Source organism: Oratosquilla oratoria, chromosome 27 (assembly GCF_046742065.1).
Source record: "Oratosquilla oratoria isolate Oo_2021 chromosome 27, ASM4674206v1, whole genome shotgun sequence".
NCBI lineage: Eukaryota > Metazoa > Arthropoda > Malacostraca > Stomatopoda > Squillidae > Oratosquilla > Oratosquilla oratoria.
Genome location: NC_134803.1, coordinates 46,945,108 through 46,960,107, shown reverse-complemented (window position 1 = coordinate 46,960,107; position 15,000 = coordinate 46,945,108). Strand labels below are relative to the sequence as shown.

Sequence of the window (15,000 nt, the reverse complement as noted above, 5' to 3'; positions counted from 1 at the left end):
TCTCGTTTTTTTCCTTAGCTTCTATTTTTCTCATCCTCTCTTTCCTCTTTATTCATCTCTCTTTTTATCCATACCTGTTTATATTACTCACTGTCTGCTAGTTTCCCTGTTTTTGCTGAGATATTCTCTGCTGTCGTTTGTGACCTGAATTTAACCTTAATTGGTCTGGTCTTATCTGTATTGTATTTCCCTAGTCTATATATTTCTTCTGTTTATTTCCCTGTTTCTGGTTCATCTTCTTGAACTACTTCTAATATCTTATTTACTTTTTCCTTTTCCTCCTTTATTCTTGTAGTCCTACTTGGATTATACTTCTCTTCCATCCATAATATAATTATACATTTCTTTTTATCTGCTAAGTCTCTTACTATATTCTCCTTCTCCCTCATCACTTTAATAAATGTTTCTTAGTTTGTTCTTTCATATGCTGTTCTACTATACCTCTAAATTCAATTTTATTGTTCTCTTGTATTTTTTTCCAACCACTTACCTCTTTTGCAATGGACTCTTTATTCTTCCTCTTTAGTTCCTCATTCTCATCCTTTACTTCTTTTAACTGTCTTTTTAATTCTTCTATTTCTTTAGGTTTTGATTCTTCTTTAGTTCCTCCAGTTTATCAACTCTTTGGGTAACTAGCGTTAATTGGTTAAACCTAACCTCCCATGTTTCGTTCATTTCTTTTAGTTTCTCCTCTAGATTTACTAGTCGGGGAAGGCTGTCATTTCCTCCCTCATTAAATCCATGGAAATAATTATCTTCACCTTCCATTGCGCTGCTCATATCTATATTTCTAATTTTTACATTTTTACTAATCTCTTCGACATCACCACTGTCGTCTGCCCCTCTCTTGTTGACATGTCGTCTGACCTCCTGGGCCCCTTCGTCCCATTCCTCATTTCCTTCCATTGACCTCAGTCATCCCTCCCCCTCTCCTTTTTCTTTACCTTCCCACTACACCACGAGCATTCCCCTTCCCTATTAATACAACACAGGTACTCCCTCGTCGTTGAGATCCTCGAAAACTGTAGATTTTTCCGGAGTCCAAACTTCGTTGTCACTTCGACCGACGTCTGTGTGTGTGTGTGTGTGTGTGTGTGTGTGTGTGTGTGTGTGTGTGTGTGTGTGTGTGTGTCAGTGTGTGTGTATTTCAGCAGTAGGTTTCCCTGTAGACAGATTTCTTTGACGAAAACAGCTATACTTGCATTAATTATCTTCTTATGGAGAATGTCTAACTATAGACTTGGCTTCGTTGCTTAAGATAACTATAGTTTTTCAAAGGACATAGGTCAAACTCAAGAGAAGATTACTGAATCTTCCCCTAAGTTTGCCTTATGTCCTTCGGACGAACTATAGCTATTTTCAGTAGCGAAGTCAAGTATATAGAAAGACGATTGGAAAATCTCCATAAGAAGATCATTAATGAATATATTTCTGTTTTTCAGTTATATATATATATATATATGTATATGTATATATGTATATGTATATATATATGTATATATATGTATATGTATATATATATATGTATATATATGTATATGTATATATATATATATATATGTATATATGTATATGTATATACATATATGTATATATATATGTATATATATGTATATGTATATATATATGTATATATATGTATATGTATATATATGTATATGTATATATATATATAATATGTATGTATATATATGTATATATATATGTATATGTATATATATGTATATATATATGTATGTATTTTTGCATATATCTACGTATATGCATATATATATATGTATGTATGTATATATATATGTATATATCTTTACATATGCTTATACATATATATGTATATATATATATATATATATATATATATGTATGTATATATATGCATATATATGTGTACATATATACATATATATATGTATACACATATGTATATATATATATATATATATATATATATATAGAGAGAGAGAGAGAGAGAGAGAGAGAGAGAGAGTACGTATAATATAATGTTTTCAGTCATCTTCCTATCATCTCTATTGTTTTACACCAGTAGAGAGGTTTTACCTGGATCTGTCTGATCAACTGTATACATACCCAAGGGAGTCAAAGCAATGCGCTGCTGTAGCGATCCAACGATCGCAGATGATTACACCACCACAAGCATGTTTTCCAGTCGTGTTACTGTAGATGCTCACCAATTGCGGGTACTCATTCCTTTTAGTTGGTTGCCCACCAACGACACGGTTGTCTCGAGTTGCATTTCGATTGATCTTCCCACAGCTGGCTGTTAAACGAAGAGCAAATCAATGTCAGAAGTTATGCGTCATACCTTGATGTCTCTCTTGATGTCGAAACTTTATTCTCGATTGATCCTCCACAAGGTATTTGGCCTGGACAATGGAACTCTACCTAACACTCATTGGATCAGGCTTGATAAAATGCTATGGATTTGCATATATATATATATATATATATATAATGCATATATAGTATTATATATATATATATATATATAAATATATGTATATATATATATATATATATATAATGCATATATAGTATTATATATATATATATATATATACATATATGTATGCATGTATATGTATATACATATAGATATATATATGGATGTATGTATATATAAATATGGCTTTTTATACCTTTTTATTATTACTCGGCTTTTCTATATTCTAAGCAATGTTTAGTTTGTATTTTAAAAGAAAATGCATGTTTTATAGTATAGTTGATTTTAGTATTACGGAATATAATTTCATAATTATTCCATTTTAAGTAGGTCTACTTACATAAAGGTAGGTCTTTTTTTATCACGTCACTTAATGGAAAATATTATTCTTTTTTTTTCCACACTGATGATGCACATTGTATTTGTGCGAAACATTTGTTTGAAATAAAAGAATTGTGAAGATGCTCGCAATTGGATTGGCCCTATTACTTATATTACGTCTCCGGTTCCTTGCTAGAACTTTAATTTCTACAATTATGTATATGTCATATATATATATATATATATGTATATGTGTGTATATATATATGTATGTGTGTATATATATATGTATATATATATATATGTATATACATATATATATACATATATGTGTATATACATATATATATATATATATATACATGTATATATATATATATATATATGTATGTATGTATATTATATATATATACATATATATATACATATACATATTTAAATATATGTATACATATATATACATATATATATATATATATATATATATAGAATTAAATTTGACCGCTGCTTGTGCAAGAATAAGCTTCTTGTTAAAGGATTCAACCTTTCTAATAGTGCTTCTTTGTTCTTCATTAAGTCGGAATAAAAGATTGCCGAAGTTCATATTCGAGAGAAGGCTCCATCCATAAATGTACAGGGAGGTACAACCTCCGTGGCTCTAGCTTCACTGGGTGGACAACTGACCCTCCCAGCACCCCACGGAGTGCCACGGACGTAATTCCCACATAAGATCTTTGATCTTTCTTCACTATTTTGTGTAAGCTTTCCCAATTCACCTATTGTCATATATATAAATTGTTTCTATTACCATTTAAATGTACTTGAAAATGCTCTAAGAAGGGCGAAACGTCGTATAATACACACTATGAACTTCGGCAATCTTTTATTCCGACTTCATGAAGAACAAAGAAGCACTATTAGAAAGGTTGAATCCTTCAACAAGAAGCTTATTCTTGCACAAGCAGCGGTCAAATTTAATTCTATATGTATTAAGGAAGATCTGCTACCTACCTTTACGAACATATAAATATATATACATATATATATGTATATATATACATACATATATATATATATATATATATATATATATATATATTATCATTATCATCGTCATCATCATCATCATCATTATCATCATTATCATCATTATTATTATTATTATGATCACGACCAGAGTGATGACAATTCATGTACTTCAGCCGGTTGGTTTGCAGGTCCTAACTTGTAGAGCCGGCTTTCTTATCCAAATTGCGAAGCCACGCCCTTTTTTATGACCTATAGAAGGGCCGAGCTTGGCCTTCTCTTTATCGCTCCCTGCCTGAGTTTATTAGGTAGTACGTACTGAATACTGTTCAGCTTTGATTATTACCATTCTAGACCTCTCAAGTGTGACATTTATCATAGGATGTATTAATTAGGGAAAGTAATATTTATCATAGGATATATTAATTAGGGTAAGTAATATTTATCATAGGATGTATTGATTGAGGTAAAGTTATATTTAACCTAGGATGTATTAGTTAGGGAAAGTGTTATTTAGCATACGATATATGTTAGGCCGTTCAGAATACGGCATATAGTTTTGTTGACTGTTGCATTGGCAGAAGGTATATGAGATTGATTTAGTAATACCTTACATCTTATGAATAAAATTATTTTCTCACTGTTGGTTACCAGTCTTTGAAGAAACCCACCTCTTATATTGATCTATTTCATTCATGTAAAGAAGAACTCATGAAAACTAGTAAATTGTCCTTGCATGTTTATTTATTTATTTATTTATTTATTTATTTATTTATTTGTTTATCTATTTATTTGTCAATTTATTTATATATTTATTTATTCATTTATTATATCTTGTGGTGCCTAGCATATCATAGTCTCACGAAAACGGTTTCAAATTGCCGACGGATGAGCAATCTATTATAAGCGATCCTCTTGCCTATCTCTCCCTCCTCAAAACACACCAACGAGGTTGTAATGATGTATATATATATATATATATATATATATATATATGTATATATATATATGTATATATATATATATATATATATATATATATATATATATATATATATATATATATATTACTAATGACCCACTTTCGGAGAACAAGCGAAAGTAAAAAGATCCGTATATTTCGATCACTAACTGTGATCCTCTTCAGCAGATATGATTACAGATATATATATATATATATATATATATATATATACATATATATACATATATATATATACATATATATATGCATATATATATATATACATATATATATACATATATATATGCATATATATATATATATATATATATATATATATAAATATATATATATATATATATATATATACATATATAGATTTATGTATATCCATATAACAAAGAGCCCTTTCCCCTAATAAAGAGTTAGCTGAGTCAAAACATCCACCCATCCCACACCCATCATAAAAGAAAAAAAAAAAAATTAGTTGTCCCTTCTGCCTTAGCTCCCTGTGGGTGAAGAATCATCCCAGTCCCACGCCCACTACTAGGGTTAGGGAGAATGCAGTAAGACACATCACATCCAGAGGAAAGCCTGGCTGCCGAAGATGTATTCAATCTGCCATAAGAAAAGTACAATGTACCTTCGGTCTTCAGAGAGGTGATACGCGACACCATTTGTTCTTAGTTTACAAAATATAAACCCCCAACACATACACACACGCACTCAGTTTCTATGCTGGTACTCACCACAAGTAGAGTTTTTCGTTGTGGTCGTTGTAGGAGTGGACGTTGTAGGAGTGGACGTTGTAGGAGTGGACGTTGTAGGAGTGGACGTTGTAGGAGTGGTAGTTGTGGGGGAATTGTTATCATAATAATAATAATAACAACAATAATCATAATCATATTCATAACAACAATAATAATCATTGTAGTAATAATAGTAATAACACGAGTAGGGATCACATATTTGGTCTGAGTTTTTAGAAGCCCTGACAATACATTTGAAGTTGTCTTCTTGATGATTGCCAACGAAAGCGACAGAAACTTCGTGATCTGCCTTGGACACAGGCGGCAGCTCACATCCACAGACTCTGCAATGGAGTGATATTGAATTCAAGAAGGCCGTGGGAGCAGTCATATGAGTTCTGATACTGCATTAGTGCAAATGGGTTTTGTCTTGTTTATGTAAGTTCGTGTATGTATTTGTCTTCAGGGGGTGGGGCGCCTGTGTCTACCCATTCAGATGTTTGAAGAATACTTGCAATTGGCAAGATTTCCGCGTGGCCCACCGAGTCTCAAGATATGGCACTCGCGCGTATATGTTTCCCGGACGTAACAAAGGTTGGCTGAAGATTTAAAGCATAAACACAGGCGCTATTGGCACGTCAACCACGAGGATGTGGCCCAAGCTGGGATCTTGCCGGCTGTACATGAAAACTTGAATATGGGGTAGTACAGGGCATCACAACACAAGGGGTAGAGAATAAAATTTGTACATATTGAGCATTCGTCTTTTGCTACATATTGCCTCTTCCGTTGTTGCGGAATATGACACATTAATCTGGGATGTAAGTACCTAGGAAATTGCGTGCTAACGACATACTATGCACTCCAGCGTCCCATTGCACGCACTTTTGTGCGAATTAGTCTGTACCTTTGTGCCTGAATCTCATTGGCCGTGTGTGTGTGTGTGTGTGTGTGTGTGTGTGTAGATAGGTCCACCCAAACCTGAAGGACGCTTACCGATTCGAAGTCTCATCCGTCTTAATCCTAAGGTGGGGGTCGGAGGAGCATTTCTCTGAAGACTTACCTATGCAGAATTCAGACCACTCCACAGTTAGGCCACTTTTTTTGTCTAAAGCCTGGATGAAAATAGCATAAGCCTGGGTAAGGCATAAATACTCTCGACTTATGTACAAATATTGTTAGGAACGAATATGATATTCACAAAGTTGTTTGTCTTGAGGTTTTATATATAATTGTTGTGTTATGTAGAGCAAGGCCACGTGAGGGAAGGGTGCCACATAACTGAATTAAATAAATCGGAGGTAATCAAACTAAAATGAAGGTACCACTCGGTAAGGAATTTTTTTTTTTTTTTTTGTTAGGGGAGCCAATCATCACCAGTCGCTTTCACTCGGCTGATGAGATGTCTACTTACAATGATACGCCACCTGGAGATTTCACTATTGTCTGAGGACGAGATCGTCACCGACTCTCCGGGACGGAGTCCGATGACCGAAGTCTTTTCCTTGAGTTCTGCGGCAGAGGAAGGCGAGGTCAGAGGTCATGTCTGTCAGCTGTTGAGATTTTACACATTCAAGGAAGTTCAGAGAACACGGTGGTGTTCTTTGAGGTTCACAAGAAACAAGAACAAGAACTGTAGAGGGCAGAAGACAAACCCCCTTTTGAAACTATAATAAATATAATCTCATACCATGCACACCTTTCAGAAGAGCATCCCAACAACCCCATTAAAAGAAAGAATATATATATATATATATATATAATATTGCAAAAATAATCACAATAACGCGTGACGAAAAAATATTTCAGAAACCACAGGGAAATTAAAGTCGGAATACTAAACGTTTTCGTCTATTTCGACATCCTCAGAGTACAAGAAAGAAAAAAAAAATAGAACTCAATATTTATACAGAAGTAAGAAAACTGGGAGAGGTTATAACAAAATAAAACCTTCGGACATTATACATACATACACATTTAATTACACATGGAAATGTTAATGGTAATAATAAAAAATACATACACATTCATATACACATGGAAATAAGAAAGGTAATAGTAACACAAAACAAAACAAACAAAAAAATCCAAAAGAGCAAAACCATGTGGCCGAAAGGTCCGTAGGACATTTGGTACAATTAGGAAACTTGGTTAAATATCCTACGATTATAAAATTGTTTAACCAAAACACAAGTTAATATTATTATCAAATTGTACAAAAAAAAAAGAAAAAAAAAAGAACACAATATTTAACAGAAATTAGAAAACTGGAAAGGTTATAGCCACATAAAACCTCCGGACGTTACACATACATACTCACTCATATACACATAGAAATATTAATGGTAACAGTAAATGAAAAAAATTCATACACATTCATATACACATAGAAATAATAAAAAGAAAATACAAAAGAACAAAACCATGTGGTCGAAAGGTCCACAAGACATTTGGTACAATTAGGAAATTTGGTACTGTTTTAATATCCTATTAATTATGAAATTGTCTAGTTTAAATAAACCTAAACTCAAGTTAATATTATTATCAAAATTGTTCTTTATGAAACAGGATTCAATGATGTTCCTATCTAAAGCTGAATTACAAACAACAATTTTCTTAACGTTGTCCCAGTCAATGTTGTGGTTTGTGTCTCTAACATGGACAAAGGCTCCACTGGACATTTGGCCCGTCCTTATACTGTACCTGTGTTGTTTCATCCTAATATTTAATTCTTTACCTGTTTGGCCAATATAACAGGAGCTACAGTTTTTACAGGGAATACTATAAACACATCCCACATTATTACAAGGGGAATTTTTAATAAGGAGTTCTTTGATGGTACTGTTTTTGAAAATAACATTAATATTAAATTCCTTAAGGATGCGAGGAAGTCTCACAAGATTATCATAAAAGGGAATTACTAAAAGATTTTTCTTACAAAAAGTATCTTTTTGGGTTGTATAGAAATAAGACTTCCTGGCCCTATGTTGTGCTTTATCTATAACATATTTTGGATATTTCAAACCCGATGGTTAAACAATTTTATAATCGTAGGATATTTAACCAAGTTTCCTAATTGTAGCAAATGTCCTATGGACCTTTCGGCCACATGGTTTTGCTCTTTTGGATTTTTTTGTTTGTTTTGTTTTGTGTTACTATTACCTTTCTTATTTCCATGTGTACTGTATATGAATGTGTATGTATATTTTTATTATTACCATTAACATTTCCATGTGTAATTAAATGTATGTATAATGTCCGAAGGTTTTATTTTGTTATAACCTCTCCCTGTTTTCTTACTTCTGTATAAATATTGTGTTCTACTGTTTTTTCTTTCTTGTACTCTAAGGATGTCGTAATAGACGAAAACGTTTAGTATTCCGACTTTAATTTCCCTGTGGTTTCTGCAATATATATATCTATATATATATATATATATATATATATGTATATATATATTTATATATATACACATATATATATACATATATATATGCAAGGCACCGGCTACGACGTGGGTGCCTTGGCCTGCAGCGCTTGCTCGCTTCGCTCGCTCCAAGACCTCCGGTCTCTTTTATTTTCATTTTTTTTTCGATAGGACACTCTCGATGTACTCGTCGGCATCCCGTTTTAAAATATTCCTTGCGATCTCCAGGAGTTGAGATATTTCTTGTTTTAGTTCTTTTTCTTGGAAAGTCCTTTCCCAAACCTTAAGGGGGACAGATGTGTCTGATTCTGATTCGTCGACGACATAGTCTTAATCAGGCAAGATCATTGCCGTTGCGGCTTCTTCACTAATATCGTAAGCTGAAGCAGGAATCTCAACGGTTCCCAATTCAGGTTCCTCTCCTGGAATTACCTGTTCGCTGTCGATACCTTTCACTAGAGACTCTCCCTCCCTAATGGATGGCATGTCCGAAAAAAATTCTTTATATACCACGTTTGTCGGATTTTTCACCACACATTCACCATTAACCTTATGGTAACCTCGGAAGATAATTAATGAGTCCCAGGTTGTAACCCTTGAACATGGCACAAAGAGCTGTCCATGGGCAAAACAATCGGACGAATCCAACAATAACCCACATTTGTCAAAAGTTTGCCCTTGCGACTTAATAATAGTCATAGCAAAACTTAATTTGACGGGGAATTATCTTCGGGAGAAGTTGACGGGTGTATCGTTGGATGCTAGGGAAATCCTTGAAATAATGACCTGAACACCGTTTAACACCCCACCTAAAATCTTCCCGACAATTATGTTCTTTGCCAGATTCGTAACCATGATACGGGTACCGTTACAAAGTTTAGGTGAACATAGGTTTCGCATTATCATGATAACTTATCTTACCTTTAGTTTCAACTCATGTAACGGAATAGAAGAAGAATTCATTGTGTTATATACCGAAGTTTGAATTTTAATTTCATCGTTTCCGGTCGGTTTATCTTCACTCCTGTATATATGTTCACCACCTTTGATTCTTTCATAGATCACCACATTTATGTAATCCACGTTTTCGTTTCTAGGACATATTATGGCTCTTTTTTGGAAACATAGATAGCTGATGGCGTTAGCTTCGAGCTCTTCGTAGACCTTTTCGATTACATCATCCCTTGTTTTGACCAAAATGTAAAATTTCTTTGGAAACCTGAATCTACCTGTTTCACCCATGCCAATCCGTAAAACAATTTCTGTGAATGTCCTGTTTTCTTTATCCTCAGCCTTTAATCTAACATTTTGTACTAATTCGAACTTACGTAAATCCTCCCAGAAAAACGCGTTCTTGATGTTATACTTCAACTCTTCATTCTTACCCCCGCCTCTGATGACGGGCAAAATCTGTCGAAAATCACCCGCACACACGAACGGAATGCCACCCATAAAACAATGTTACCCGTTATGTCTTTAGCAGTGCAATCCAATGCAGTTGTTGTATTTTTGTTAGCCATCACCACTTCGTCCCAAGTGAAGTCATCTTAATCAGCCGTGCAAGCTCCGAATTTAGCTTAATGCTACACGGTTTCACTTCATTGTGCTCCATTATTGGAATTTTGAACATATTATGGGCCGTTCGGCCTCCGTGTAAAACTGTAACAGCAATACCCGAGGGAGCAACAGCTAATGCTATTTCACTATTTGCACGTACAGTATCCAATAACAGGTTAAACACAAACGATTTCCCCGTCCCGCCAGGGGCATTCAGGAAAAAACCACCAGAACGCCTGTTATTTACACACTCCATTACGGCATCGTAAATAACACGCTGTTCCTTGTTAAGTAATATAATCTTTTCTGAAACCTCTCCATTCAATCTATCGGTATTGTAAGCTTTTTCGCGTCTAATTACATTTGAGGTTTTCTCTTTCCCCCTTGAAGGAGGCAATCCATAAGCGCTTATCTCACCACCACCACAGTTCCAAACCTGTTGTTGTATGTCATTGAGCGCATCCAAGTAGATTTCGTCATTGTATTCGTCTAAACCCGAACTTCTTAAGAAATCGCTCGCAAATAAGTCCCTCGTTTCTTTCCAGATATCCGATTGGTCTTCCAAATCAGAGAACACCAACGTACTTGCATATGTAGCACGCAATTGCGATCGATCATTGGTGTGGTTTATAATTTCAATTATAGTTTTCTTCCACGTTCCCCGTCATTTAACAAACCCATCGCTTTTACGGCTTCCCGAAAGGTATCGTAAAGGATCCCGTCTATTGTACGCAGATCTGTGTAACCCGATGGACCTTTCCTGTGTGTCAGGAGCATTCTGGGGTAGAATAATTCAACCGTCTTAGTGTCGACGGCTCGCATACAAAGTGACTTGGAACTTCGGGGTAATACAGGGTTTTAGCGAATTCGTTCGTTTTGCAAAGCTTGAAAAATGCTGTTAACTGGGTATCTTGATTTGCTTGTTCGCTGATCTTATGCTCCAAATCAGTTTCCCTGTAATAAATTTAATTCTCATTTTCCAAGTGCAAATCGAGCGAAGTAATCGGTGGGAAGCTCCTATGGATTGGGAACTTGAAGATCTTCCAAGTAGCTTCGTTTGCGTTTATGTACCTTGCCTCGAGGTAGTTACGCACTTCGTTTACCGGCTCGCCTTCCTTATGTTTGGTGTATAGAATCTTATCACACCCCTTGTTCACGTACTTTGTGACGTACGCTATGCACTTGATGGAGTTCGAACACTCCACGTTGATGTGAGCGTTGTATTTTAGGCATAAATAAGGATTATAGGGTACGACCCAGGAATTATCCACAGTAATGGTCTTTCCTTTGACCTTACGTTCGAACGTGAAGCCTCCCTCTCCTGGAGCACGACGCCTGTATTGGGGATAACCGTTATTTCCAAATAATACATCATTCCGACATGGTTTTGGAAAGTTTATACAACAAACACCATTCTTCTTTAACCTTTCCTTACAACAAACGTTAGTTTCATCAAAGCCGATGCAAGGCCCATGAATCATGTAAGTTGTTACGATCTCGTACAATCTGGGTTCCTTTTCTTAATCGGGAATTTCGGCACATATGATTTCATCGACAAATTCCGCTGTTACCTTATATTCCATCCATAAAAGAATGTGAACGTGAGGCAGACCTCGTTTTTGCCATTCAATGCTGTATAAAAATGCTTTAACTCTGCCAAAAATGTGATTTTTAGTAAAATCATCTATTAAAGCCTCTACTTTTAACTTAAACACCCGACTAACCAAATCAGGTCTATCGCAGCAGCCAGTATTTGGATTCCCTTTCATTTCTACGGCAGCTGCCCGCAGCTCTTCCTATTTTGGGTTCATCGTAAAGGTAATAAAGAAATCGGCACTCCCATAGTGTGTTACAAGCGCCAATGCATCCTGCTGGCGCTGTTTCATGTAACGCGGACCGCCCACAAAAGTTGGTTGGATTATAATTCTTTGGCCCCTTTCTTTGGCCGACGCAACGTCCGCCTTTAATATGTCACACCTTTCTCTGCATATAGATGCCTGGTTGTCAACTATAAAGCATAGTCTGTGTGATTCTACTTTAACGTAATTATCTACGACAAATTGCTGAAAAAGCATGTGTCCTTTAGTCAAATAATTGAAGACATCCTTTCTTTCCATGTAAAGGTTTGCGTAATACATACATGGTGATAATCTTTTACCATCCTTTGGTACATCAATCTTAGCTGAACTCAGTGCGTTTACCTTCTTTTGCCTTTTCAAATTGTGCGTATAACCCTTACCTCCATGAGGTATTAGTAGTGGATATTGAAATATATCGTAAAAGTAGTTTATGTGACTTAGAATAATAATACAAAATGAAATAGATGAAATAGAATCAAATGAGTAAAATAAATAGAATAAGAATTGTTTAGATAAATGAAATTGGATGAGATAAAACGGGATAAAATTAAATAAAACTAAATAAAATGAAACCAAATAAATTAGAGTAAGATGAAATAAAAATCAGATATAATGGAAAGGTGGGGTACTTACTTTTGACTAAGGTTTTTGGGCGTAAAATCCCATTTTCAGTTTCCTCAGGTTTCAAGTTGGCATTGAGGTCTTTGGAACTTCTGCGCAGTGAGTTCCCTGGAAGTCTTGATCGACGGTGAACTCCCTGAAACACAAACAAATGAGTCACAATACATCCAGCGTCAAAAAAAGAAGAAAAAAAAAATGAAACTATTGATCACCGTTATGCCACTACTTACCTGCACTCCGTGAGGACCAGACTGAAGAAGCAGTCCAAGGAGAAGATGGTGGAGGAGGAGGTGAAGGCAGAGGGAGTGGAGGGAAGGAGGAGATAGGAATCGCCTGAACATTGTTGACGTAGTCTGGAAAAAAATCACAATGTGGCAATAGCAACAAATCATAGATAAAAAATAAATAAATAGGTAAATAGATAAAATTATATATATATATATATATATATATATATATATATATATATATATATAGTGTGTGTGTGTGTGTGTGTGTGTGTGTGTGTGTATGTGTGTGTGTGTGTGTGTATATATATATGTATATATATATATATATATATATATATATGTGTGTGTGTGTGTGTGTGTGTGTATACATATATATATATATTGTTATATGAGTATCCTATATACGTAATGTATGAAAATAATCATTATTTTGGGAGAAAAGACGTCAGTTATTCTACGGACGAGAATAGAGCGTTACGTTTTCGACGTCACACATAGGGAGATCGAAAACGTTTTGGGTCCATTGAATCATATTTAGCTTGGTAAGATGCATTGTTATTTTTGTGTTTCATTCTGTAATCATGTCAAACCAAATGAGTATTATGTTTTTCTGTGGTTACAGTACAAATTTATGTATTATTTCAAAGTAGTGTGTAATACGTTTATGTCGTATTTGGTACCAATAGCGTCACCAAGATTGCGTGTAAATACGTTTAGTCTGTCTTGGCCAATCAGGTTCAAACTCCATAGACGCTGGTTTTATAGACAAATCAGAGGTTGATTTTGTACAGGAGGAAGGGATGCTTCACGCGCGTTCTAATTGAGTGATAGATAAACAGTTCTAGAGGACGGAGTAGAGATATTCCGGCTGCGAATTAAGTAAGTCCTTTCCTCCCCCTCTTTGTATATTTAACTCAGCTAGTAATTGATTTGGGTTATGTGTGAAGTCTATAGAAGTGACGCCACCCCCGTTAAAAATTGTGAAGAACTTGGAATCATGTTTAGAATTTATTATTCAGTTATATGTATTTAGTTATAATTATCTTGTTAATCCTATTAACTTTGATGAATAATTTTAAACTTTCCAATTGTGATTTTTTCACTTTTCATGATAAAAAGTGCATGGCGACCTTGAATAATTTTCTATGAACAGATTATTCCAAAGACATATGGTTTTGGGAATCATTCATATAATCTTGGAATATCTTTATGTTACAAGTCAGAAATATTCTTAAGAATCGTATCAATAAATTGGTGACGCATTGCCAAGATTTTAACGGTAAAGTGAAAGAGTTACCAACGAGAATTTTAGTATTAGATAGGATCAATAGTGTGAGAAAATGAGGTTGTCAAACGAAGAGGAGGTATGGGAGTTTGTAATGAGACAACCCACAGAGAGGGGAATTCAAAGTCTTACCGTAACCGAGTTGAAGCTGGTGGCACGATGTCTAGAGGCTAATCACGCCCATTATGTGAATAAGGCAGAATTAGTGAGCTTTGTGGTAACAATGGTGCGGAATCGAGATGAAAGTGGAGGGACGAGAAATGAAGGAAGGACAGCAAGAGAGCCTGTCACTTCAGAAGGGGAAGAGAATAGAAGAAGAGGAAGAGAATAGAGAGAAAGGTGAATCTCGATTAAGCAAACTACGGTTGAAGTTACAGGTAGCTAGACTAGAAACAGAAGTTAAAAGGGAAGAAACTGAGAGACTTAGGATAGAGAATGAAAACCTTAAACTTCAAGCTGAATTGCAAGAAAATAGATGAGTGCTACCAGACTCTCAACTC

At 34.9% G+C, this 15,000-nt stretch overlaps 1 protein-coding gene across 1 annotated transcript in view; it reads right to left on the bottom strand.

Annotated features, from left to right (window-relative positions):
* LOC143040012 (uncharacterized) overlaps positions 1–14,666 on the bottom strand; it is a 30,456-nt gene extending 15,790 nt beyond the window's left edge. Inside the window, exons 1-7 of the mRNA XM_076210542.1 lie at positions 14,633–14,666; positions 13,216–13,338; positions 12,998–13,121; positions 6,936–7,033; positions 6,518–6,636; positions 5,522–5,865; positions 2,089–2,278 (exon numbers count right to left, since the gene is read on the bottom strand). Coding sequence (XP_076066657.1) covers positions 2,089–2,278; positions 5,522–5,865; positions 6,518–6,636; positions 6,936–7,033; positions 12,998–13,121; positions 13,216–13,326 — 986 coding nt within the window. The 5' untranslated portion in view covers positions 13,327–13,338; positions 14,633–14,666. The remainder of the gene's footprint in view (positions 1–2,088; positions 2,279–5,521; positions 5,866–6,517; positions 6,637–6,935; positions 7,034–12,997; positions 13,122–13,215; positions 13,339–14,632) is intronic.
* Between the last annotated feature and the right edge of the window lie 334 nt (positions 14,667–15,000).